Below are 26,687 nucleotides of genomic sequence, written 5' to 3'. Positions count from 1 at the left end.
CCCAGCGGATAGTGGGAGAGACAAATAGGTCAGGGAGGAGGTAATCTCGGCTCGGCACAGCCAGTGCTGCATCTTAACGAGGTGCTACATATGCACACAGTGTTTTGTCTGGCACGAAATATTGCCTGTCTTACAGCTCAGGATCCTGAGGCAATAGGATCCCAAGGAGGAGAAACCAGCCTTTGGAGGGCAGGAGAGACGTGATTGCGGACGTGCACATTGCTGGAGTATGCACAGGCGGATTAAATTAATTCCTGTTTTCATGCCTCGAAATAGGGAGAGATCAGAAGGTCACAGTATTGGAGGCAGTCTGGTTGCCCATCTGTCTGGGCCAGCTGATTCACCCAGTCATCCTCAGAGCTATCTGTGCATCCACAGAGCTGCTGTTGTCCATCTGTGTGTCTGTCCATCCATCCATCCATCCATCCATCCATCCATCCATCCATCCATCATCCATCCATCATCCATCCATCCATCATCCATCCATCCATCCATCCATCCATCCATCCATCCATCCATCCATCCATCCATCCATCCATCATCCATCCATCCATCCATCCATCCATCCATCCATCCATCCATCCATCCATCCATCCATCCATCCATCCATCCATCCATCCATCATCCATCCACCCATCCATCATCCATCCCCATCTGCCCACCCAGGACCCTCAGGGCTCAGCGGGCAGCAGAGCCCATCCCCGGGCTGTGGCAGAGGCCGTGGCAGAGCTTTGCCACACGCCAGGACACACCTGGTGATCCTCCTGGGCTCCATGAAACTGGGCGAGTCGCGTCTCCGCTTCCTGATGGGGGAGTAGCTCCGGGAGCGGCGCCGGGGGCGGGCGGGGTCGGGATCCCCGTGGCGTGTTCGGGGCTCGTTGTCCTTCTCTCTACAGCCCGGGGAGGAGGAGGACGGTCAGGGAATGGGGTCCCGTGGGTCACCCTGTGCCAGCAGCTCCCCGCACGGATGGCACTGCCACCTGGGGCTGGGTGTGACCCTCCCCAGTGCCAGGGCGGCGGCACCACCCTGGCAGCGGTGCCCTCCGAGCCCGCTGCTGGCTCTCCCCGTGTCCCCTGTCCCTGTCCCCAGCCTGACCTGCTGGCTGGCTTTTTCGGCGAGGCCGAGCGGGAGCGGCTGCGCGCCGCTCTCTTCTCCCGGGAGCGGGAGCGGGACTTGGAGATGGAGCCGCTGGAGCTCCAGGAGCTGCTGCGCTGGCCCGGGCTGGGGGACGGGCTCTTCCTCCGCTCCGAGGCGTGCCGGGAGTGCTTGGCCGACGACTCCGAGCTGCTGTTGGGCCGGCCCCGGTGGTGCCGCTCCTTCACCCTGTGAAGGCAGATGCCAGCACCGCCTCGCACCTCGTCCTGGCTGGCAGGGACCCCAGGTTCTCATGAGGAACACCAGTTTCTGACTGTACAGCACGGGGATTTCATTGCCTTGCCATCCCGCATCCTGTGGGATGCTGTAATCCCACGCTGCCATCCAGGCTCTGCCCTTCGCAGTGAGATAATCCCTTGCAGGGATGACCCTTCCTACAGTGTGCTACCATTGACCGACTGTGGCTCTTCCTTATCCCCAAGCCCATCCCTTCCTTATCGCCATCCCCGGGTCCGTCCCCATCGTCCTCATTGCCATCCCCATTCCCGTCCCTTTCTCATCCCTATTCCCACCCCCATCCCTTGAGCATCCCAACCCATCCCCTCTCCCCAGCTCAGCCGCAGGGCTTTGCTGGATGGATTTAAGGTACAAACAGCCGAGCCCAGCTCCCATACCCGGGCAGGGATGTGGGGACCCCATCCCGGGGACTCCCTTACTTCTTGCCGTGCGCGCCGTGGTTCCTGTCGGGGCCGGCCGGGGGGTGGTAGGGGTGGGAGCCGGCCGAGCCCTCCGAGTCGCTGCTGTAGCCGGCGGGGCTGAGCGGCGGCGGCTCCCGGGGGCCCGGGGGTCGGCCCTTGCTCTGGCCGCGGTGTCGGGGCGGCGGAGAGGCGCTGCGGGAGCGGTGCCGGTGGCCGTGCTTGGCCCGATCTGGTGTGGCCGACCGGGGGCTGCGGGCGCCGTGTCGGTTCCCCCGGGGGCGGGGGGATGGCGGCTCCGTCCTGCCGTGAGCCCGCGGAGAGGAGGACGCCGAGGTTGGCCTCTGGCAAGGGAGGAGAGAGAGAAAAGGAGGGAGAGGAGGAAGAAGACAAGAAAGAAGGAGAAAGGGGATTTTAGCGGGGGGCGCCGGGCCGGGGGCGCAGATCACAACGTCAATGCACATCGCATAAGGCAGGCTACACAGACGCTACTCTGCACCTTCCTCTCGCCCTCAACAACGTGGGTCATGCAAACCTCCGCATGCAAAACGCCAAAAAAATAGAACTCAACTTAAATCGTAATAAAAACCCAAAGGAAAGGGTGGGATGGGAGGAAAAGAAACAAATCCAAGAAAGCCCCAAGTCGTCGGGGAGGGAGAGCTTGAAGGGAAAGAAACGACCCCCCCCTCCCCACCAAAAAACAGCTGGAGAGGGGATAAAGCAAACCCTGGTACCCGCCCGCCCCGACCAAGAAAGGGGAAGGGGAAAGGGGGATAAAACCCAAACGAAGGAAAGAAAATGGGGACAAAAAAATAAGAAAAAAAAAAAACAACGTATGAGAGGAGGGAAGGTGAGGCACTGGGGGAGAGTAAATCAGACTGAGCCGAGGGGAAAGGGTCGAACCAAAGAGGGCTGGAGGTGATGGGGTCTGCTCACACTGAGGCATGCACATATATAGAGATATATGTTCCGATACGTGTAGTTTTTATCGACAGTACGGCTTTCGGCTTAAAACAAATCCAGAAACGAGGAAAAAACGGCACAGAGCGACAATGGAGGGCAAGGCAGAGGAGGGGGCGGGGGGCGGGGGCGAGAAGGCATAAAAGAAACCAACAAAAAAGAAAGAAGAAAAACCATCCAAATCAAATCAAACTTAAAAAAAATAGAAATAAATTAATTAAATACAAAGCAAAACTTCACAAATGTCCTCGTTACTGAGATAAACGAATGTCTCTGAGCTCTTCCTGGGACACGCATTGAGCTGTTAGCTGTGACTCTGCAGGGAACTGCTAAGTCCTCATCAGCACTCAACACAGACTTTGCTTTCTGCTTCCTTTTTTTTTATTTTTTCCATTATATGCTTTTTTTTTTTTTTTTAAGTCCCTCTTGGTTAACATCCACTTACCAAAAAAGTGGCATTTCCTCCTTTAGTAGGTAAGGTATGAAGAGAAGGGAAAAGCGGGGCAATATAAGTGCATCATTAGATTCACAAAAATGCAAGAGAGAAAGAAAGAGCGAGAGAAGGAGGAGAGACAGAGACAGAGTCAGAGAGAGGAGAAATAAAACAAACCAACTCACTTCTCCTACGGGGAGGGGAAACCTTGGGCCACCAGCGTGGCCAAGCCCTGAGCCAGGCTCTCACTGAGATCTTAAAGGATTTTGCCCAGCCCTAAGGCTCCCAAATATCTCAGCTCCTCTGAGCCACAAACGCTGCCTGGATGTTCCCCCCATCTTTGCAAACACCACGAGACCAAAAAGATGGGTGGAAACGGTTCCTACAACACCAGTCCTGACCAAGCTGGCAAACCCCAGCTCAGGGGGCTTTGGGGTCTCCTTCCCCCCAGGCACAGCCCGGTGCCAGGTCCCTGAGAATCCCTGGGAGGGTGAGTCCAGCCGAGGGGGTCAAAAGGGGTTCAGGGATATTGGGATGGTGCCAGGATTGTGTCACCATACCCAGAGCTGTGACCCCAGTTCCTCATCATCCCCTTGCCCCAAATACACCAATGAATGGTCAGTGAATCCTTGAGGCTGAGGTTCTCTCCACCCATCCCACTGTGTTCTCAATGCCACTTTTCTCCCTCCAAAAAATAAGGGGGCAGTGTGAAGGGCTGGGATTCTGGGGACCACCATGAAGATGCTGCAAAAGGGACGTGAAGCTTCCGTGTCCCTGAGCATCCCAGACTGCTCCACACACCACCACCCCCTTGTTCCCATGGAAAAGTCAATCCCTCCAGCCACAGAGCAGAAAACTGAAGCCAAAATGGGGGGATTTGGGGGTTTTATTAAAAAAATTTGCTGATGCAATGGCTGCAGTGAGGGGGAGGCTGGCAGTGATGATCAGCCCTGCAAGTACCGGGGCACACGGATCTGCTCCAGGGGATCAGCAGCCCAGAAAGGGGGATCAGGGGAGCCCATGCCAGCCCTGCATCCCACGAGAGGAACATTAAAGCAGAGAAGATGAAGAAGAAGAAGAGGACGAAGAAGAGAGAAAGAGAGAGGGTTCCTCTTTCCCAGGGTGGCATTTTGGCACTGGCTGGCCGTGCCGTGGGTCGGGCTGTGGGATGCAGGTTCCCACCCTGGAGTCTCCTGCCCTGGTGTGCAGGGAGGCAGCAAAGGTAAAAGCATCCCGAATAAACCCCAATTGCCAAAGACTCAGCCTAAGAGGGACAACACACGCTGGGCACTTGTAGGGATGGACAGCCAGGGCAGGGATGCTGTCACCTGCCCCTCGCAGACAGGGATGTCCTGGACCACGCAGGAAGAGTTAAACCTTTCCCTACTGCAGCCTCCCTCAGAATTTTCCCTGAGCTGGGTTTTTCCCCCTGAAGAGGGGTTAAACCCACACATCTCTCCAGATTTCTCATTTCTTGCCCCATCCATCCACCCCAAAACCCCCTGTGCCCACTTCTATCCCTATTTCTCCCTAAATATATTCGCCTTCATTACCCGGCCACTAACGGGGGACTGAAAGGGAACAGCCGTGCTCGGCCCCTGAATGGAAACGAACACAAATTCGGAGGGCTGAAAGACACAGAAATGCATTCTACCGACAGCACGAGGAGACGGGGAAGAGAAAAAGAGGGAAGAAAGAAAAAATATATTACGTGGACAGGGCAAAAAAAAATATTAAAAAAAAACATAAGAGAAGAGCATGGCTTTGCAGCTAACTGGGGAAAACCATACAAATTAAAAAAAAATTATATATAGCCACCAAAAAGAGACAAAATGAGAGACAGAGAAGGGGAGTGAGAAAGAAAGAGAAAGAAAGTCAGAAAGAAAGAGAAAATAACATTAAATCAAGCTACGGTGCTTTTCAACAGGCTCATCTGCAGAAGTGAACGTGCAGAGGTGGACAAAATACCTACCTTTGGAATTGGCAGTGACAGGAATGCAATAATAAAAAAAGAAAACAATAATCTCCACATTTGGAGGGCAGAATGGGAAAAAGACAAGGACTCTTTAGTACGGCGATCCAGACCCCTCGGCTAATCCCGTTTGCTTAGCTTAGAATTTTTTAAATTATTTTTTAAAATTGGTCTCTTTTGCGTCTAATTTTTATTCTCTTTTTTAAGAACTTTTGTTTGTTTTTTGGTTTTTTTTTGTAAATTGGAAGGCTGCGGCCTGCCGGCGAGCGGGGGGGGCCGCGGGGAAGTGGCTGGTTGGTGTCTGTAACCCGATCAGGCTGCGGTTCAGTCTTTAAAAGTCCCTCTAGGACACGGCAAAGTCCCGGACAACATGCAGGGAAGGCGATGGATGGAGGTGGGACACGGCGAGGGAGGTCGGGTTGTGTTGGCCCAAAGAAAAGCGGAGAAAGAGAAGGGCTGGAGGGTGCGTGTGGGAGAGGAGGAGGAGGAGAGACCCGGGAGGAAGGCTGGGAAGGCAGCAGGGATGGATGGAGACAGGAGTGGGGATTTAAAAGGGAAGGCAACCCCTGGCTCCCGGCGGCTCTGGGGTGCTGGGGTGGGCAGGAGATTTTGGGGGGTCTGCGGGAGGTGGGAGGGGGCTGGGTACTCATCCTGTCGGGAGAGCCCCTCACCCAGCGGCCTCAGCCTGCAGCGGGGAGGAAAAGCTCACCACGGCAGCAGGGTCCAGCCGAGGACAGCGGGCACTTGCCAATTTGAGGAGGAAAAGGGCAATTCACTCCTTTGCAATGTAGAGCTGCTGGGTTCCCTTCCCTTTTAAATTCCTTGTTCAAAATATAGAAAATGGAAATACAACGTTCAGCGGTCGTAAATATTTAGAAAACACATCGGGTTTTTGTTTTTGTTCTGTTGTTTGTTTTTTTTTTTTCTTCTCCACATTAACACACACAAAAGCAAAAAATTCTAGAACAACACGACGACGACGGGGTGGGGGGAAATAAAAAGAAGAGAAATATATATCGTTTGCATTTCTGTACATCACAAGGGAAAAGAAAATAAATCATGAGAAAGGAAACTAAAACAAGGGGGCGGGAAAAAAAGCACGTTTCATTGCCCTTCCCTCCCCCTCGTCCCTGCTTCTGCTGAGCAAGAAATGGAAGTGTATATTACCGTTTGGGTTTTTTTCAAATGGGAGGCTAAAGAAAAACACAGATGGGATTAAAAAGAAAAAAAAATAAAAAATAGAAACCAGAGAGAGAAAGAAAGAGAGAGAGAGAGAGAGAAAGAGAGAAAGTTGTTGGAGAAAAGTCCCGCTGGTGCCGGGGAGCCAAGGGAGCTCGGCGGCCTGGGCGATGTGGGGTGGGCAGGGGGAGAGCGGGGCCAGCCCGGGGGCGGCGCCTCGGCACCCGAACCCCCCCACGCCCCAGCCGAAACCACAGGAAAGAAGAAAGCAGAGAGGTGCCCCGAGAGGTGGGCAGGGTGCTGGGTGCTGCTGGGGGGTGCTGGGCTGGGGAGGGTGAAGGGGACGTGGATGTGGGGTCCTGGCCCCGTTCCCCGGGGTGCCCCTGGCCCTGCAGGTGTTGGGTGTCAGCGTTGGGTGCTGCCAGCCCAGGACCTCACCTGTGGGAATAAAGTTCCCTGGGGCAAGCGGGGATCTGGGTGGGCTCCAGGGCTTCACTCAGCCCTGCCTCCAGCCCTCCCTCAGCCAAGGCAGGCTCCTCACCATCCCAGCACTGGTTAAACTGGGGCTGGCCCCTGGGCCCACTGGGTTAGCAGGGGAGCAGCCCCCAAGGGTTCAGCAAGACCCTCGGGATGCTGAGGCAGAGCTGGGGATGCTCAGTTCTGATGTCACCTGTCATGGGGACCTCAAGGTCCTAAAATCTGAGCATCCAGCATCAAATCCCCTCCAAACCCTAACTTGGCCAGACAGGGTGTTGGGGTCCTGAGCACTGGTGCTGGCCCCTTGGCACTAGGGAGAGTTGGGGTAGGTGGGCAAAAATAATTTTCCTGTTTTGGCCATTTCTTGGCTGCTTGGGATCAATCTCAGGGAGGTGCTGAGCCCGGTGGTGACCCTGGCAGGTGATGCTGGCCTGCCAAGCCATCGTCCGGAGTGGGGATGACATCCGCAGGGCGACGTGCGGCTTTGGGAGAGGGATGACCTGTTGGCTGCCCTGATCCCTGCCTCAGGGTGATGGGTCTGGCTCCCCCAGGGAGATCGTGCACCCAGCGCGGGGTTGGTGAGCGCTGGGAAGGTGCAACCTGCACCCCACATCTCCCCCGGCTGCTCCGGTTGGGCAGGGCAGGGAGGCGAGCGAGTGGGGAAGGAGGGGACAGGAAAGCAGGGGGGCAGTCCTGTGGAGGGAGGAGGGGAGGGAAGCGAAGAGTGATCCAAGAAAAGCCTACGTACATCCGAGGGCTCCGGCAGCGGGGCGCCGTGGCTGTGGCGGCCGTTCTGGGCGCTGCCCTTGTGCCCGTTCTGGTGCGGCGAGGCCGAGCGCTGCGGCGAGGGCGAGGACGGGCTGCGGCTGGAGCGGGCGCTGCTGCCCTTGGGGCCATCCTGCCGGCGCTTGGGGCTCAGCCTGAGGAGAACCGCACCGTCAGCTGCCGCCACCCCCGGCCCCGAGCCCGGCCCGCCCTTGGCCCGGCTCCGGCAGAGCCGCCGGCTGCAGCCCGGGCTTTGCCGACGCCAGAAATGGGACGAGAATTGGTGCTTTGTGCTTTCTTTGGCTAAAAATTGAAAGCCCGTCAGGCTCCCAAACCTTCCAGAGATGCTGCAGCACATAATCCCACTCAGCTCTATACCTGTCTCAGGGATGTCTCTGCCACCTGCATTTGCCCTCCATCCCCCGGGGTCCTCATCCCTGGGACAACTCTGCTACCTGCCTCTGCCCTCCATCCTCCAAGGTCTCCATCTATGGGATACCTCTGCCACCCACCTTCTGCCCTACGTCCTCCGGGGTGCCCATTCCTGGGACACCTCTGCCACCCACCTCCCTGCCCTCTGTCCTCCAGGGTACCCATCACTGGGACACCTGACACCTGCCTCTGCCCTCCATCCTCCAAGGTCTCCATCTCTGGGACACCTCTGTCACCCACCTTCTGCCCTCTGTCCCCCAGGGTACCCATCCCTGGGACACCTCTGTCACCCACCTCCCTGCTCTCTGTCCTCCAGGGTACCCATCCCTGGGACACCTGCCACCTGCCTCTACCTTCCATCCTCCAAGGTCTCCATCCCTGGGACATCTCTGTCACCCACCTTCTGCCCTCTGTCCTCCGGGGTACCCATCCCTGGGACACCTCTGCCTCCCACCTCCCTGCCCTCTACCCCGCGAGTGTGTCCATCACAAGGACTTCTTTGTCCCCGCTCTCTGCCCCACAGGGTCCCATCGCAGTGGCGGTGGGGACGGGGGTCCCGGACCGTCCCTACCTGCCCGGGGATTTAGAGCCGCTGTCGTCGGAGGAGAGCGAGGCGCTGTGGGAGCTGCAGGAGCTGCGGCGGTGCGAGCGCCAGGCCGGGGACTCGCTGCGGGACCTGCGGAGAGGGCGGCCGGGGCCGGGGGACAGGCTGAGCCGCCGCGGGGACACGCAGGGACACAGAGAGCCCCGCTGTCCCCGCCTGCCCGGCCCCTCACCTCTTGCGCTCCTTGTTTTTCTCTTTCCGTTTGTTCTTGGGGCTTCGGGACCTGCGGGAAGAGCCGAAAGCTGCAGATGTGGGAGTGGGGACAGCACCTGGGGGTGGCTTTCCCAGCCCCCCAGAGACACCGAGGCTTTTGGGGGAGGAGCGAGGGGAAGGACCTGCCTGCTCTGGAGCTGGGCTCCACTGAGGTTCAAAGCGTGGTGGATTTGATTTGGGAGGACTGTGAGGTCAGGAGCAGGTTGGTGAGACCAGGCAGGAGAAAAGAGGGGGACTGGCTCTGCTTAGCAACCTCAGGGCTCAGGCCCATTGTCACCCCTCACACTTGTTTTACCCTGTGCCCTCTCTGGAACCCTTTGTGTGTTTTTCACTCCTTTCACCTTAAAATAGCAGTGTTGGCAGAGGGCATCTGCAAAACAGGGCAATTGTCAAGGTTTGCCCTGGCCACGGCTTCCTGGGATCCTCCCTCCTCCCCTGGGGGACATTTGGCGCCCCACAGTCAGCCAGAGTGACCTTGTGCCACATCCAAGGGCAGAGGACACACAGCAGTGTGGGGTGAGGAGGCTCATCACGATGGGCAGAGGGGAGGGGACAGCAGGAGGGCAGGACACAGGGGGTCCCTGGCAGGGGAAGCTGGCAGCTGGTGGCACTGGGGTGGCTCTTGGTAGCTGTCACTCTTACCTGTGTCTTCTCTTTTTTCGTGACCCCGATTCAGACCTGAGGGATGAAGAGGAGGCAGAGTTGAAGGAGATACACTGGTCTGGCCAGCAGGGAGCAAAGGCTGGGCAGTTTCCAGGGATGAGGAGGACAGGGAGATGGCCCAGAGGTGGGTCACTGGATGAGGCAGGTGACAGTGGCTGTGAGGAGGTGATGGCCCCATGAAAAGTCATCAGAGTCCATCCCTATCTTCTAAATCCCACCCCAGCCCAAGGACCTGAGCAGCCCCAAGGAGCCCCTCTGTCCCCAGCCACCCCTGCTGTCCCCAGCCTGCTGTTGTGTCCATCCTACCTGTCACGTCTGTGTTTCTTTCCAGTCTTCTTTTTCTTTTCCTTGCGGATGGGTGAAGAGCTGTCACAGCTAGAGGGGAAGTGGGTGCCCTTGAGCAGGGAGCAAGGGACTCCCCAGCCTCTTCCCCCTGGCCCAGGGGAGCCTGATCCCATCACCCCCAGCTACATTGCTTCCCCTGGACCACCCCACGGGATGCATGAACACCACATGGCAGTTATTTCCTGGGGGATTTGAGCTAGGGGACAGAAAGGGAATTTTGGCAGAAGGGCTCTGGTTGCCTTCAATTCTGGAATGCCCAAATCCTGCTGTGTCTCATTGCCACCTCGTGGGCTCTACAGCCTCCAGCAGGAGACAAGGTGGCCAATTCCCAGAGGGATTTCAGAGGGGGACAGTGGGTGGCAGAGGTTAGCCTGTGCCCAGTGGCCTTGCAAGCCCAGAGGGGACCCCACAGCCCACCCAGCCCAGTGGTCACTCACCTGCGCTCTGAGCCAGGTTTCCTCTTTTTGCTGCCACAGGAAAGGCAGAGAAGAAAGGGACATTAGGGACAGCATCCTGCCCAGGCAACCAGGGCTATGTGTGAGGTTTGGGGTAGATGGACCCTTCACAGAGCCACATCCTGCCTGGTGCTGTGCCCCGTGGCAGTGAGCTCCTTCCCCACATGGACCAGGCAAGGTCCCACCAGTGCATGCAGTAGGTGTGTGCACACACGTGTGTTGCAGTATCAATACATGCAGATGCATTGCACCTCTTAAGGGTGCACATTCATGGATGTACTGCCCCCCAAAGTGAGGTGACTGGCCCCTCCAGAGCCTGGCAAAGGGCTGAGCTGGGAGGTGAGCTGCCCTCCAGAGAGAGGGGACAGCACAGGGACAGCCGAGGACTCACCGGCTCCGGCGGTGACCTGATTTCTTCTTCTTTTTCTTCTTGGGTGGAGGAGAGGTGGAGCTGCTCGAGCGCCTTTTCAACCTGTGGGATGCAGCAGACAAGGCTGAGAAAAGAAGAAGGGACGAGCCCCTGGCCTCTGTCCCTGGGTGGGGACCCTGTGCACAGCAGGTCCCCAAAGTCCAGGCAAACCTGTACTCGCGGTGGCCGCTGTCCTCGCGGTAGCACTCGGCCGAGCAGTCGCACTGCAGCAGGCAGCCCTCTCCGTACTCAGGGTACTCCACCTCGTACTCCGCCCCGTCCGCCCCGTGGTGGTTTTCTATCACGCTGCCAAAGGAGGAAGAGCAGGATTATTTTGGGGATCCCCATTCCCTGTTTCCCACCAGAGCAGCTGGGGCAGCCCCAGTGCAGCTACAGAGGTTGGGGGACATTCCCTCTGCCCCAGCATCCCCAGGGGACCTTGGTCATGTCCCTTGATGCCCACACAGAGCAAAGTCCCAGGGTGGAGGTCTGCTCAGGGTATTCCTGTGGCTCCCATCCCTGCAGAGATCCCCACCAGGCCAGCACAGGGAGACTGTGAGACTCGGGCCACCATCTCCCCACAGGGCCCAGCCTCAGCCTCACTCGAACCCCTTTTGGCTTTGCTCAAGTGCTGGGGCTGAATGTGAGGCTGGGCCAGCCCAGGTGGGTTGCAGGGCTGGATAAGGGTTAGAGGAGCTGGCAGAAGACCAGCAGTAGAAATTTAGGTGGAAACTGCCCAGGATGATCTGGGCTTTGAGACCAGCACCCCACAGTGCCACCAGCTCAGCTTCAGGCAGGTAATGGTCAGTGACCCTCCTAGGGCCAGGTGAAGAAGGGGTGGGGGGACATCATTCCTAGAGCCATCAGGGTCTCTCTCTCTCTCCTGAGTGACTTCATCAGCATTAATTTTTCCCACTGCCATGGAAACCGGCATGAGGTTGCCATTGACTACCAGGGCTGTGGGCAGGGCTTGGCAGAGGCCTGGCAGCTGGACTAGGACAGCCTCAGGAGTCCCTGCCCAGCCTCTCCCTGATGCCCCCCGCTCCCTGGGCTGGCTCTGCCATCAGCCCCAGGAGCAAAACCCTCAGGGAGCCTCTCATTTGCTCCTGGGGGATGTAGGACATCTCACTCATGGAGAGACAAGGACATCCAGGTGCTCTGGAAGGAAACCTAAGGGATGGGGGCAGGCATGGAGGGTGCCCAGCACCACAGCAGCCCAGGTGTTTGCTTCCCAAGGGAGAATTGCCCTCAGAAGCCTGATGTGGGCTCCTCTGCCCTTCCCAGCCCGGAGGTGAGCAGTCAGCAATGCTGGGGGAGAAGTGCAGCCCCACAGCATCAGTCCCTTGGCAGCCTGGCCATTGCCTGGGAAAAGGGAAGCTCCCAGCCCCAGACTGCAGATCTGACAGTGGCACGTGTTGGCATGCTTGGCCACAGGCCGGCCATGGGCTGTTTAACCTAATTAGAAATGTCTTGGACCGAAACTACGCACGGGGCACCCTCCCCCTAACCACGGATGGTCGCTCAAGCGGGACTCAGGCTCCCTTCTGTGCCACAGCCATGGCTTGCTGGGTCCTCTCCACATGACTCCTGCTTTGGCCATGTCCCAAAAGTAGAATCAGCCTTTCAGCCGTGGGAAGGGGGAGAAAAGAGGCGAAGAGAGAAGGGAGCGGGGTTAATTCTCAGTGTGTGTCTCTGCCCTGTGAGCAGGCAGTGCTCCACGCTGCCAGCATCTCACCCATTAGCTGTGCTCAGCAGCTCAAGACCAGCCTTGTGCTGTTCCAATTATCCCTCCCTGCCCAGCACATGCTCGCCTTTGTCTGCAATCCCACCAGCCTGTCCATCAAGCCCTGCTCCTTGGGGACCAGGCTGTACCGAGCTGTGCACACAGAGACAGGAGCTGGGAGAGCACAAAGAGCAAAGGCAGGGACTCAGGTGGTCACAGCTGTGCTCGATGCCTCAGTTTTCCCTGGGGAGTTCTGCAGATGATGCTGAGCCCTCTCACTGGCTCTGAAACAGGACCAGCTGGTTCGGACTCACAGTCCTGGCAGCCAAGGACCACGCGGTAAAAGCCCAGAGTGGTGCTGGAGCAGGACCAGGCCCACAAGATGTTCTGCTGAGCACTCTCCCAGCCACCATAAGGGCTGAGGCTCTTTATTTAAAGCTTATTTAACCCCCTTGTCCAGCCTCTTCATGCAGCAGAGACCTCTGGCATGCAGCAGCTCAGATCTCTGCTGCTTGAGGAGCCACCTCCTTTGGACCCAGCTCCTACCAGCCTCCTCAAGCGCCTCTGGCTTTGCTCTCCTCCGAGCAATCCTTTGCTGCGAGACTGCTCCTTCCAGCTCAGCACTATTATTTATAGCCCTGGGGCTAATCTTTAATGATTACCCTTCGTTTTGCAAAACCAAGCCTGTAAAGGTGACAGCCAGGGCTGCCTGGGTAACTTTCAGGCACCTTTGGCTTCCCCATGTGCTCGTTACAGTGCAGGCCTTAACGAGCCTGCCAGGAAGATGCCCTGGAGATGACCCCTGCCCCCACCAGCAAAGGCCACTTGTTAACACTTCAGGCGTGATGCTCAGTGACTGGGCAGGTTGGTTTTCCCCATGCCTTGTTTTTCCCTGCCTGAAGGAGGATCCTGAATGTTTCACGCTGTCCCAAGCCCGTGAGCCCCACCCAGGCAGGGCACAGCCGTGTCCCTGTGTCCCATCCTGCCTGGTGTGCCAGCAGAGTGGTGTGAGGGTGGCTCTCCCTGCTGCCATGGCTTCCCTGCCTCCCCCTCGCCCTGATTTCCTGACCCTAATGAAGCATTAATATTCAGTGAACCTGAAGCATCTATTCCTGTCCCAAGTGACCTGGTTTCCAGGCTGATGGATGGTGCACGCCGGGCCGGCCATGCTGCCTGGGCCATTAGGCATTGCACTGATAAATCATCATGGAGCTGGGGTGCACCCTGGTGAGGCAGGGAATAGTCCTGTGCAGGGCAGGAGCAGCAACTGGCATGTCCCCAGCAGGAGCTGGGCTGCTTTGACACCAAACTTGAGCCCTAAACTCCCTTCCAGGGCAGAGGCAGCCCCCCAGGGCCAGGCACTGTGAGGAGTGATTAGAAGAAAAGGAACAGTACAGGATCTCCTTGGAGGAGCTTATTCCATGAGGTCCCTGCCCCTTGCTGGTGGGGTGAGCCAAGCACTGAGACCTTCTGCACTTGGGTTTCATCCTCTGGGACAGGAGCATTGCAACGCTGGCTTCTGCACAGCACCCAGAGCTCTCCAAATGCCAGTGCAGGATAATCTAAAACCTCTCCAGAGGTAGGATACTGCCTCAGAGGGGCAAATCTTGCCTCCAACTGACTGAACAGCCAACCAACCAACTAACCATCAAATCAACCAACCGACCACCAGCCATTAAACCATCAAATCAACCAACCGACCATCAAATCAAACAAACATTGACTCAAAGCCAATCCATCCATCCATTCATCCATCCATCCATCCATCCATCCATCATCCATCCATCCATCCATCCATCCATCCATCCATCCATCCATCCATCTCTTCATACCCTCTCCATGTCCATCCATCTATCCAGTCATGCCTAGATATACCCTCATCCACCCACCCACCTGCCATTGATACTCAGAGGCAATCAAGGACGTGCCTCTCTGGGATGAGACACACAGATGGACCAACTGGAAGCTGCCTGACTTACATTTGGCGCCCGTGCTGGTCCTCCCTGGTGAGCACACCCTCCTTCTCCATCAGCATTTGCCGAAAGGTCCCCACTTTCTGTCGGATCTCCTCTTCCGAGTACCTGGATGGGCAAAGACGTGGTCAGGGATGCTGTGGTTGGAGCATGGGCACCCCATGGACCTGCTGAGGAACTCTATAGCTTTGGAAGTGACACAATTAAAAAGGGAGGTGGCATGGTGATAGTCATCAGGGCCTGGAGGACAGCAGACCTCTGCTTGGTTCCTGCCATCACTATGTCTGTCCCCCTCTCTCTTGCATGCTTCTCCCAGCAGTGCTTGGCAGAGGAAGGGACATCAAGAAGGGGGGAAAGAAAAGGATGGCTAGGATGCCATTCCCTCTGACCGCCCCAGGCTTTGGGACAAGTGCCTACCAAACCTTCTCAGCAGTGCCACCACTGCAGCCTGTGATTCTGGGGTCACTCCCAGCATCTCTGTCCCATCACGAGCTCCCCCTGCTCGTCTCCTGAGGTTCTGGGGCCTTGAAAGCTGTGCCAGCTCTGCACTACTCAGAGCTGACTCAGGCGCCGCAGGGTTATTAACGAGAGACACTAATCACTGTGTCCTGGCATCTGAGAACAGCCACTGCAAACCACGGCACTCCTGCTGTCCCCGCGGTGTCCCTGGGAAGGGACAGGTGACAGCCCTGGCCAGGTGGTTCTGTGCCACATCCTGTGGCTGCACAAGGGCACCTGAGCATCCTCCTCAACTTAAAACATCCCAACAGCGGGATGCAGTGGAGAGCCTCACGATGCTCTTGGGCATCATCCCGGGGGATAGGGTGAAGGGAGAGGGACTTCATGTCACCACCACGCTGTCAGGCTCTGTGTGTGTCCCTGTCCTCAGTCACAGCCTCTAGAGGGGCTGCTCATGGCCCACCCTTTCCATCACACTGCCACAAGCCCAGAAAACTGGATGCCAGAGCCAGGCCTAGCCCTGGGTTGCCTAGCCCAGGCCTAGCAGTCCCCAAGACTGGCACTTCACACAGCCCGTGCTGGGGACACTGATGGCCCTTGCAGTGCTCAGGGTGCCCTGGGTGAAGAAGGGACATGGCACCACCCACCCCTCCTGCAGTGTCCATGAAGGGGAACAGCAAGGAGAGGAGAATTAATATTAACAAACTCATTTGCACTGAAAGGCTCCCATTAACTCCCCAGCCAGACTTCACACAGAAGGAAGGGTATGGAGGCAGCCTGGCTGCTTCTCCTCAGCTCACACCTGTGCATGGGGAGCCCCAAAACCAGGGTAACACCCCCAAATGCTGCTCTGCTCCATTCCCTTGATGGCAGTGCACCCAGCTGGGCAGAGTGGCCACCCCACAAGGACAGAGCTGACAGCCCTGGCCACCCCATGGACATCAGCCAGCCCACAGCAGCAGGAAGATGTCTGCCCGAGATGAGCATTTGCTGCAGCACATTAAGAACACCGCCGGTGCTCTTGGAGAGGGGACATGAGGCCAAACAGGAGGTGACAGATGGGCCACTGCGGCTGGGCCATTAGCAAATCTGTGGGGGGAGGCCCAGGCGAGGAACTCCCCATCACCTCCAGGGATGGAGGCAGGAGCAGCACCAGCCCTTTCTCTCCTGCATTCCCCTGGTGCTGCTTATAACCCTGTTGGAGGGGGTTTGCTTTTGCATTTAACATATAGAATGGATTTTGGAAAGAGAGAAAATTTGCTGACACTTCTTTTCTGGCCAAGGAATCCAGCCTGCAGGCAGGGAATAACAGTGCAGGCAGCCTGGAGCGAGCTACAGCACAGGCAGGAGGAGCCATTCTCCTTTAAGGAAACAAGGGAGTGCTCAGATCCCTGCAGAACCCCCTCTGCTGACACTCACATCCATCCTGGGGCTCTGCCCTCATCAACAACTCCCCCAAGGCCATGGCCAGGAGGCTGCCCCTGGTCCAGGCAGAAACCTCAGGAGTGTAAATCCCTTCTCACAGAACCCCCCTGGAAAGCCCCTGTGTGGAGGGGAAGAGCAGGCAGAGGATTAAGCAGGCTGACCAAGATTATTACTGTAATTATATTATCATTTTGGTGTATCACCATCATCAGTGTTATTAATAGCCTTAATAACAGCAAAGCAATTACAGCAATAACAACAACCCTGGTTGCAGTGTTGCTATTACCCATTGCAGTAATGCTACTACCAGTAGTAAGATCCCTACTAGGGCTCAGGAACCCGACAGGAGGCTCTGGGCTCCCCAAAGCGCCAGGTCAGCCTTATTCATTTCCATAATGACAAATTAGGCACAATCATTATTCCAGTCTGTGTGAGACAATTTAATTCTAGGTCACGCTTGCACTCTTAATGAAAGCCTTGGCGAAGCCTTCCCTCAATCCATTTTCCTTCTCCCCAGCTGATACCAGTTCCCATCTACCCAAGTGTGCTGAAGAATTTGCTCCATCCATCAGGTTTTAGAGAGCTGTCAGAGGGATCAGGATGTTTGGCTGCTGCCAGAGACAGCACAGCCATGCCCAGCAGGGATGGGGGTCTCCTTCCTGGCCCCCCAGTCTCTTCTGCCCACTCAGGAAGGGATGTTCCTCAGCCCCTTGGGTTTTTCCCTATCCCGTTTTTGCCAAGGGGAGAGCAGCTTGCAGTGCCTGGCCATGGCATTGGCAGGATGGGGGCAGGGGGTCCTGTCACCCCAAAACTGGGGAGGGGAGGGGAAGGGAAAGGAAGGGAAGGGAAGGGAAGGGAAGGGAAGGGAAGGGAAGGGAAGGGAAGGGAAGGGAAGGGAAGGGAAGGGAAGGGAAGGGAAGGGAAGGGAAGGGAAGGGAAGGGAAGGGAAGGGAAGGGAAGGGAAGGGAAGGGAAGGGAAGGGAAGGGAAGGGAAGGGAAGGGAAGGGAAGGGAAGGGAAGGGAAGGGAAGGGAAGGGAAGGGAAGGGAAGGGAAGGGAAGGGAAGGGAAGGGAAGGGAAGGGAAGGGAAGGGAAGGGAAGGGAAGGGAAGGGAAGGGAAGGGAAGGGAAGGGAAGGGAAGGGAAGGGAAGGGAAGGGAAGGGAAGGGAAGGGAAGGGAAGGGAAGGGAAGGGAAGGGAAGGGAAGGGAAGGGAAGGGAAGGGAAGGGAAGGGAAGGGAAGGGAAGGGAAGGGAAGGGAAGGGAAGGGAAGGGAAGGGAAGGGAAGGGAAGGGAAGGGAAGGGAAGGGAAGGGAAGGGAAGGGAAGGGAAGGGAAGGGAAGGGAAGGGAAGGGAAGGGAAACAGGGCAAACTGAAGCCCCAAACCAGCCTCTCCTGTGACTAAACCCCAGCTTTCCTCTGGGTTCTCACATCCCAGACTTGCACATCCATGAGCAGCTTTCCTCCTTCTTCCTGCTTCATCTTTCCCTGCAGGACAAGCTGGGAGCCCAGACTTCCAAGCAGGGTGAGTGGATGAACTCTTAGGCATTTCCCACCACAGACCAACCTACCAAAGCTGTTTGGTTCACCCAAAAGTGAATTAACTTCCAAATAGTGACACTTGCCACATGAATTTATTTTTGAAAGGGGGAGAACAAGGTGCAAACAGGTCAAAAGGATCCCCTCCTCATGTCCCCAGCACTCACCCCTGCTCCTCCATCATCTCCTGCAGCTCCATGCACTTCAGCTCCACCCGCCGCTTGCGCTCATGGTCCAGGATTTCCCGGTGAGCCTTCTTCACCATGCTGGGCTCCACCAGCCTCACCTCCTCCTCGCCCTTGTGCCACGTTCCTGAGGCACCAGGCTGGGGGAAGCCATTGGAGGCTTCCTGGGGCGAAGGCACGTCAGCCCCATTGTTGTAGAGAGCCATGATTGCCTGAGAGGGAGAGAAAGAGTCAGGGTCAGCACCTGCCCTGCTTCCCCTCTCACCCCGTGACAGTGAGGGGACCCTGCGAGGACCTGAGGGCAAAATCAGTCTTGAAAGCAGGTTGATGAGGACAGTGACTCGATGTCCCTGCACCTTGCTGCAAAAGCAGAGCTGGAGCTACTTCCACCACCATGACAGGCTCCTGGGAAAGAGAGGAGGGTGATCTGCTCCAGCCTTGTACTGGAGAAACCTGGCCAAGGGTGGCTCTGTGGGGCCCAGGACTGTGCAGCAGCAGCAGGACATGGACCCCATGAACCCCATTGTCAGCCAGTGTGGGCTTGGAGCAGGGACAGGCATCCATCCTTACAGTCCTCTAGGAACCCAAAACCCTCAGCTACCCCCTTGCATTTCCCAGCTGCATGGGCTGGTTTGGTTGCAATGGTGGGACATGCTGATGTCTGACTCAGGCAGCAAACACTTGCTGATGCTGTTGGGCCATGGCCTGGCACTCTTTGGCTATGGCCTGGCATCCTCTGGCATGGCCCAGTGTGGGCTGCAAGGGGAGATGATGATCCCCACCAGCCTCTGCCCCCTTCATCCCCCTCTGCCTCCTTCATCTTCACGTGTCTCTGCCTCCTCTTTCCACCACACAGTCAATGTGTCCTCTCTTGGCTCCAAAAATAACCCCTGGAAGAGGACAACTGCTCCCGAGCAGCTGCTGCTCCCCGAGCCTGAGGGAGGAGACGCTCCCAAATCTCCTGGATCAGACACAGCCCTGTCTCAGCGCCCTCGGGCCATCGGTGCATGGCTGAGCACCCATTCCTCACTGTCCCTGCTGCCTGCTGTGCCCCAGCCCTCTCCCGAGCATGGGATGCTCCCACTGCAGATCTGCTGCCTTACCCACCAGCTCCACCAGGCTGCAGAGGCACCACCCGGCCTTTACAGGGGCCCTGCACAATGAGGAACCATCAGGAGCAAAGGCAGAGCATCCTGCCTCACTCTCCAGGCTGGATTTGGGCTTGGAGAAGCAGCTGTTGCCAGCAAGCCACTGCTCTGAGGTGTTTCTGTCCCAGAGATCCTGCTGGGGGAGTTTTTCCAAGGATGGGTGATGCCTGAAAGTCATCTCCTGTGAAGGAAGCAGCCAGTCCTTGGGTGGCTGAGACATGCTGCCCATGCAGGAGGGGGCAAACACTGGCCCAGGGAAGGAGGCATCCCTAAGTCCAGCAGAAGTGGAAGGAGTAGATGGACCAGGGACTGATCCCCACTGTTTCAAGCCCAGGAAAGGTTTGCCATTCCCAGTGTGCCATTCCACCAAGCAGTTCAGAGCTTTCCAAGGCCATGCCAGTTGGGACAGAGCCAGGGTGGGAATGCAGATCACCCACGAGAGGCTTTGATGAGGTTTCTTTGCTGTTTGAGAAGAGAAAATACCTCAGAGCCCTCCCTGAGGTGGTGGGGATCCCAACCTGGCCAGAAGGTGTCTCCCACCCCACAGCATCCCCACAGGACATGCCTGACTTTCCTGCTGCCACTGGCTGCCCCACACAGCCATTTATCTCCCGACAAGTCTGCCCAGGGAGGACAGCAGCTGAGTGCTTAATTACAAGGGTTTTTTTTTTATTTTTCTTTTTTTTCCTCCTCATTACTACCATGCAGAGAGGAGCCAGCAGCCTTTACTTCCACAGAGGCACAGGGGCAGATCCTGCTGGTGCAGCAGGAGCCAGACAGGGCTCTGCACTCCTGGATGCTCATCCCTGCACCTGGAGGGTCCCCGGGCCCCCCTGCCTGCAGCACCCACATTTCAAACCCCATGGCACACCACAGCCCTGCTCAGCCCTCCCTGCCCACTCTCAGCCCAGCCCCCTCCATATCCCAGGATGGCTCCAGGCTGAAGAACAGAGAGATGCTGCAGAAAAACCTGCCCTGGGGGCTCCTCTCCCCCTTTCTCCCATCAGGACATGAAGTGAAAAAGCTGGAAGGAAGTTAGGGAGAGGGGGAAGCTCCCTACTTAGAAACCTTTCCCCAAGAAGGGCTCAGGAAAGGAGAGAAGATGCTTTCTGCAGCAGCCTCTGCTTGCTTGTCCCCAGTGGGAATTCATTTCATCCTGAGCCCAGCAGTGGATAAATTCATTGCTGAAAAAGCTTGAGAGAGTGTGGGATACAGAGCTGGGCAGGCAGATGGAGACAAACTGGCAGCTGGATGGGTACCTGTGAGAGAAGGCTGCATGGTGGGGGAGGCATGCAGATCCACCAGGAAATGCTCCCTGTTCCCATGAAAAAGATGGAGTTGGAGAAATCCCCTTGCACCTGGGGCCAGGAAGGTGGAGCTGGACGGGGGATGGACATGGTACTGCATCAGTGTCCCCTCATCCTGGAGCAATATCCACTGTACCAGCCCCCTGCTGCAGCCACAGCACGGCCAGGGAAACAAAGGAATGGGAAAAACCCACCCACAACCCTCCCCCAGCTCTCCAGAGGGGCCCCAGGCAAACCTCTGGGTGCCAAACAGAGCCAGCCCTACACAGCTGGTGACAGTGGGGACAAGGCATCAGGGCACAGGGAGCCCCTGTCCCCCAGCTGGGTCTGTGCTCTCCCTGCCCCACAAGGAGAGCCCCAGCGATGCCCTGGGACAGCTCAGGGACACAGAGTAGCTGCCACCACCACGACCTCAATCCACTGGCCACCACACAGGGCCCACTTGGCCCTGCCAGCACCAAAATCAGCACCAAACCCATCAGCACAGCCCTGGCCAAACAGCAGTGGTTTCCCACCCGGCTCAGCACTGCCCTGATAATAAAGATGATGGTTAAATATTTCATTATCTGCAGTAATTACCCACAAAACATCAATCAGTGGCAGCCACTGCCTGGCTGCCTCACCCAGAGGGAGAGGAGGCATCCTGGGGTGAGCTGTGTCTCCACACACTCCCAAATGGACTGTTGCTGGCATCCATTCCCACGTCCCAAATTCCCTTCCTGGCACCCAGGAGGGCCCAAACTCCCTGGCACCATGGGCTGGAGATGCTGGGGGAACTCCTGAGCAAATCCCTCTTTTCCCATACTAACCAGGCATTCGCCCACGTATTTTGGGATCCTGATCCTCTTCCTACGTGCCACCTTGGGTCCTGGGGAGGTCAATCCAGCTTTTCAGCTTACAGGTGCTTTCTGATACCTGGATTAGAGCTTTTGGAATTCTTTAGAGATGCCCCATCCTCCATCCCTATCTTCACTCTCATCCCCAAATTCCATCCTCATCCCCATCCTCCTCCTCCTCCTCCTCATCCCCTTCCTCATCATCCTCCCCATCCACCATCCTCATCCACATTCTCCATTCTCCTCCTCACCCCCATCTTCCATCTTCATCCCTCTTTTCCATTCTCCTCCTCCTCACCCTCCACCACCACCTTCCATCCCATGCCCAGGTCTCTCCCTCCCTCCCTCCCTCCCCACCATGCTGAACCACACCCAAGGTGTGGAGGACCTGGGCACCCGCAGTACCAGCTCAGAGCCTGCCAGGACAGACAGAAGGACGGACACACTGCACTGCCCCTGTCACACAGCCAGGACAGGCCCTGCCAGCTCGGGTCATCCCACCCAGGCTTTGCCTGGATGCTCTCTGGGGTGCCTGGATGTTTTCTGGGGTGCCTGGGTGCTCTCTGGGTGCCTGGATGCTCTCTGGGTGCCTGGATGCTCTCTGGGTGCCTGGATGCTCCCTGGGGTGCCTGGATGCTCTCTGGGTGCCTGGGTGCTCTCTGGGTGCCTGGATGCTCTCTGGGTGCCTGGATGCTGTCTGGGTGCCTGGATGCTCTCTGGGTGCCTGGGTGCTCTCTGGGTGCCTGGATGCTCTCTGGGTGCCTGGATGCTGTCTGGGTGCCTGGATGCTCTCTGGGTGCCTGGGTGCTCTCTGGGTGCCTGGATGCTCTCTGGGTGCCTGGATGCTCTCTGGGGTGCCTGGATGCTCTCGGGGTGCCTGGGTATTCTCTGGGTGCCTGGATGCTCTCTGGGTGCCTGGATGCTCTCCCGGCATCTCTCCCTCGCTGGGAAAAGGCGGTCCCCGGGCATCCTGCCCCCTCTCCGTGCCTCGGTGCTAATTAAAGCCGCCTCCGGCCGGCGCTCCATTAATTCTCGCCACATCCAGCTGCACCAGCCGGGGCGGCCGTGAGCGCCCGGGATGTGCCGGGATGTGCCGGGCTGCGGGCACGGGATGTGGGCACAGAGCCCAGCACGGCGGCTCCCGTGAGGTGAGGACGCTCCAGTCGCTCCAGAGAGGCTGCGAGGGGTGGTCCCCGTGGCTCTCCTGCCTGTTGGCATCTCATCAGGTCGCACCACCACCGACTGAAAGTATAAACCCTGTCCCCAAGCATGCACAGCCCCATCCCAGGCTGCTCCCTGTCTGCGCTGTGACAGCTGGGAGAAGGTCTTTTTGGTTTTTTTCAGGACACAAAATATGCCAGAACACCATGGCCAGGCAGCCAGCCTCCTCTGAACACCCAGCTGGAGTTACAAGGAGGAAAAGTCCAGGGTTGCTGCCATTAATTGGGCTGACCTTCTCCGGAGCTGCCTTCCAGTGCCAAAAACTGTGAGTCAGACCTTCAAGAACGAGGGAAAAAGGCAAATGTAGCTTTAAAAGTGCAGCCGTTCTGGGGCTCGTTAGCGCTGCTCTCCAGCCCCAAGGCATAGGGATGGTGTCCGTGGGAAGGGGCACCGGGAATGGATTGGTGACAGCCCTCCCAGTGCTGCCATCCCTATTTCCCCAAGGCCAGGGCATCTTTTCCTGCAGCTGCTGTACAGAATTTGACACCTGACAGATTTTAAAGCAATTAGTAAAGAATATTTAGATGCTGGCTGGGGGGTCAGGAGCTGCAGATGCATGTGCATACCTACGTCTGTGCAGATATATATATATATACACACATATAAAAATACATATATATTTTAAAATAGATGAGGAGGCTGGTGGAGAAGCTAAACAGTTGCTAAGCAACTGGGCTCCTTCCTGGCTTGGGGATGTAGGGATGGGGGAGCCAGGGTTGGGGACTGATCTCACACTGGACAAGCACCACACAGGGGTGTGGGCACAGAGATCCCCTGGAGATGATCCAGGGAAAAGGACACAGTGGAGGGCGAGGAGCCAGGATTTACTCCTGTCCCCAAAATGCCCCATCTGAAGCCCCCCCAGCCTGAACCCCTTGGGCTGTTGGCTGTTGAGGAGCTCCATTCTCACTCTGGCTGGAGAAGAGCTGCTGGGAAAGGGGTCACCCCATGATGGGGAGCAGCCCCAGGACCCGTGCAGAGATCCCATTCCTGAATCAGGGATTAGGGAGAGGAGCAGCACATCCACAGGGCAGCAGCAATCTCCCCATGCTGAGTGGAAAGACAGCAGATCCAGGTGATGGGTTTTCCTATGGGATCCCCAGCCCTGGACCCCTTTGGCCACACTTCCCTCATCCCCCTGCGAATGCCCCTGCCAGACCTTCCCCAAACAGGAGGTGCTCAAACAAGGAATGGGGATGGAGAGGGGGAACAGCCACCTCAGGTTTTGCACCTTTGGGGCCATTTGCTCTGCTGGGCAAGGAGTCAGGAGGAGGCCCAGTCAGCCCGAGGCCCATCACCCCTCTGAGGAAGGGGAGCAACAACACTACTACAAATAAAAGCAATTATTGAGCACATGGAGGAGCAGGGGGATGACTGTCACAATGAGGTCACCTTCCCCAGTGGGGACACAATCCCGGTGAACAACCCCTGGAGCTGAGCACTGCAGGTAGAGGGGGGTCACGGCCAGTGCAGGGGGAGCATCCAGCTGGGAATCCCCCCCACCCCCCTCCGTGGCTGGCTGGGTGGTTGTGTAACGGGAGGAGCTATTCCGGGGTTTGAGCACATTATATAAGCCACGGGCCACCTGGCCGGGGAAAACGGGAGCTGGGAGACAGGAAGGAGGAGGAGGAGGAGGAGAAAGGGCTCTGGGGATTGGGGACCCCCACATCTGGCAGACCCTCAGCATAAGCACTAACCCACAGGGTGACCTGCACCCCACAGGCATCCCCTGCCCAGAGATATGGGGTGAGCACCCTCTGCTCCCTCTTCCAGCAGGCTCCAGGACCCACTGCCACACACCCACCCACAACTGGATCTGGCCCCAGGGGCATGAGACCCTTTGTCCAGGGGAAAAGCAGCATTTTCTTCACATCAGAGATAAAGCCAACCAAGACCCCTGCGCCCATCTGCCTGGCAAAACCCCTGCTTGCCATTCCCAACAGTGACCAAGGACCAAAGGTTCCCTTAAAATCTGCCCAATTTCTGGCTCTGAAAGCTCCTGACATCCCCTGCATGCGTTGTCAGGATGAGTCCTGGGGCAGGGGGAGGCAGGTGGGATGCTGGGGGGATTCTGGGGAAAGCAGGTGAGACACAGAGGGTGGCACTGTGTGAGGCCACACTGGCAGACTGGGATGGAGTGATGACGATGTGTGTTTGGACACAAACACTGTCCCCAAAATCCCCCCACAGCGGGGGTGTCCCCATGCTTCTGCCAGAGAAAAATCCACATGCCAGGGCAAGGAAACCAGTGAGCATCTGCACCCTCAGAGAAGGTCCTGGACATTTGTCATCAACCTGAGACACCCCCAAATCCTGCCAGCTGCCAGGTGACCCCCATACAGCAGTGCGAGCACAGGCAAACCAATTCACATCCAGTCTGAAATCTTGCTCTGGAGGAAATGAATGAACCTGTGTCCTCTGAAAGCCACCTGCTCCCCTGAGCCATGGCCCGAGCCCTCACCTCCAGCTCCCTGCATGGCACAGCCCAGACATCCCTGGGGACAAAGCTGATCTGGGAAGGAGAAGCACAAAACGCTCCCAAAAGACAAGCGGGTGAGTTGCTGCTGTGGCTCCCCGCTGCCAAGCCTTGCCCCCTCTCCTTCCCTCGTGCAATACCCGCAGGGTTTGAAATCTCGTCAGCCAAACCCTCCCCAGCACAGCCTGGGGGTCCACACAGCAGAAAAAGGGGTTTGGGGACCGTGTCTCCCACCTGCACCACACAAGGCACCAGCATCTGCTAAGGATCGTCCCTGTCCCGTCCTTCCCAGCCAAAAACCCACTGCTGGGGGTCACCCGCTGTCCCAGCCCCATCCTGTCTCCCCCAGCATGGAAAAGAGGGATGTGGGTGCCCCCTAAACACTCCCCAGCACCAGGGAGCCCCCGGCATATCCACATCCCTGGGGGGACCCCCTGCACCCCAAAAAGCACCTCACCTCCAGGCTCCTCACCCCATCCCACACCCCCAGGAGCATCAAACCTCACGGGGCGAGACCCCCAGCACACCCCCCCGGAGGGGTCCCCAGATATCCCAACACCCACAACACCACACACCCTTCCTTCCCCATCCCTTCGGAGACCCCAATTCCCATCCCCCTGAGGAGCACCGCACCCCAAATCCCCGTCTCTGGGGGTCGCCACCAGCATCACCGGATGGCTGAGGGGGGGTCTGGTCTTCCCTCACCCCTTTGCACCCCCAGTTCCCCCTCAGGACCCAGCGCGGTCCCGCTGCCCCCCCACCCCCACAGCCGCGGGCCCGGCCGCGCCTCACCTCGCCCCGCCGTCCGCCGGGCCCGGCCCCGCTGGCTCCCTGCGGGCCGCGGGGGGTGCCGGTGGTGCCGGTGGTGCCGGTGGTGCCGGTGGTGCCGGGGGTCCCGGGGTTACCGGGGGTCCCGGGGTCCCGCCGGGCGCGGCCCCTCGGCGCGGCCCCGGCGCGGCCCCTGCTGAAGTGCTGGACAGCTCCGGCACACGGAGCCGCCCGCCGCGGAGCGCCCCGGCCGCGGGCACAGCGCCGCCCGCCGTACGCAGCGCCGCCTGCCGGCCGGAGGCCGCAACTGCACCGCAACTGCACCGCGCCTGCACCGCGCTGCGGAGAGCGCCGGGCGGGTAACAGAGAGTGTAACAGAGAGTGTAACTACAGAGTGTGTGTAAGTACACAGAGCGTGTAACACAGAGTGTGTGTAACACAGAGTGTAACTACAGAGAGTGTGGAACTACACACAGAGCGTAACACAGAGTGTGTAACACAGAGTGTAACTACAGAGAGTGTAAGTACAGAGTGTGTAAGTACAGAGAGTGTAACTACACAGAGTGTGTAACTACACAGTGTGTAACACAGAGAGTGTAACTACACAGAGTGTGTAACTACACAGTGTGTAACACAGAGAGTGTAACTACACAGAGTGTGTAACACAGAGTGTAACACAGAGAGTGTGTAAGTACAGAGAGTGTGTAACTACACACAGAGCGTAACACAGAGTGTGTAACACAGAGCGTAACACAGAGTATGTAACTACAGAGTGTGTAACACACAGAGTGTAACACAGAGTGTAACAGAGTGTGTAACACAGAGTGTGTAAGTACAGAGAGTGTATCACAGAGTGTAACACACAGAGTGTAACACACAGCATGTAACACAGAGTAAGTACACAGAGTGTAACACAGAGTGTAACACAGAGT

At 57.5% G+C, this 26,687-nt stretch overlaps 1 protein-coding gene across 1 annotated transcript in view; it reads right to left on the bottom strand.

Moving 5' to 3' along the window:
* Positions 1-26,034, bottom strand: part of SRRM3 (serine/arginine repetitive matrix 3) — a 29,096-nt gene extending 3,062 nt beyond the window's left edge. The window contains exons 1-14 of the mRNA XM_030287859.4: positions 25,780-26,034; positions 17,982-18,211; positions 14,401-14,502; positions 10,870-11,004; positions 10,681-10,761; positions 10,272-10,301; positions 9,796-9,864; positions 9,469-9,504; positions 8,786-8,836; positions 8,581-8,685; positions 7,561-7,732; positions 1,813-2,135; positions 1,097-1,324; positions 753-890 (exon numbers count right to left, since the gene is read on the bottom strand). Coding sequence (XP_030143719.2) covers positions 753-890; positions 1,097-1,324; positions 1,813-2,135; positions 7,561-7,732; positions 8,581-8,685; positions 8,786-8,836; positions 9,469-9,504; positions 9,796-9,864; positions 10,272-10,301; positions 10,681-10,761; positions 10,870-11,004; positions 14,401-14,502; positions 17,982-18,205 — 1,694 coding nt within the window. The 5' untranslated portion in view covers positions 18,206-18,211; positions 25,780-26,034. The remainder of the gene's footprint in view (positions 1-752; positions 891-1,096; positions 1,325-1,812; positions 2,136-7,560; positions 7,733-8,580; positions 8,686-8,785; positions 8,837-9,468; positions 9,505-9,795; positions 9,865-10,271; positions 10,302-10,680; positions 10,762-10,869; positions 11,005-14,400; positions 14,503-17,981; positions 18,212-25,779) is intronic.
* Positions 26,035-26,687: the final 653 nt, after the last annotated feature.

This window comes from Taeniopygia guttata, chromosome 19, assembly GCF_048771995.1.
Source record: "Taeniopygia guttata chromosome 19, bTaeGut7.mat, whole genome shotgun sequence".
Taxonomy (NCBI): Eukaryota; Metazoa; Chordata; class Aves; order Passeriformes; family Estrildidae; genus Taeniopygia; species Taeniopygia guttata.
Note: the sequence above shows the minus strand (reverse complement) of the source record. Positions and strands in the feature narration are given on the sequence as shown.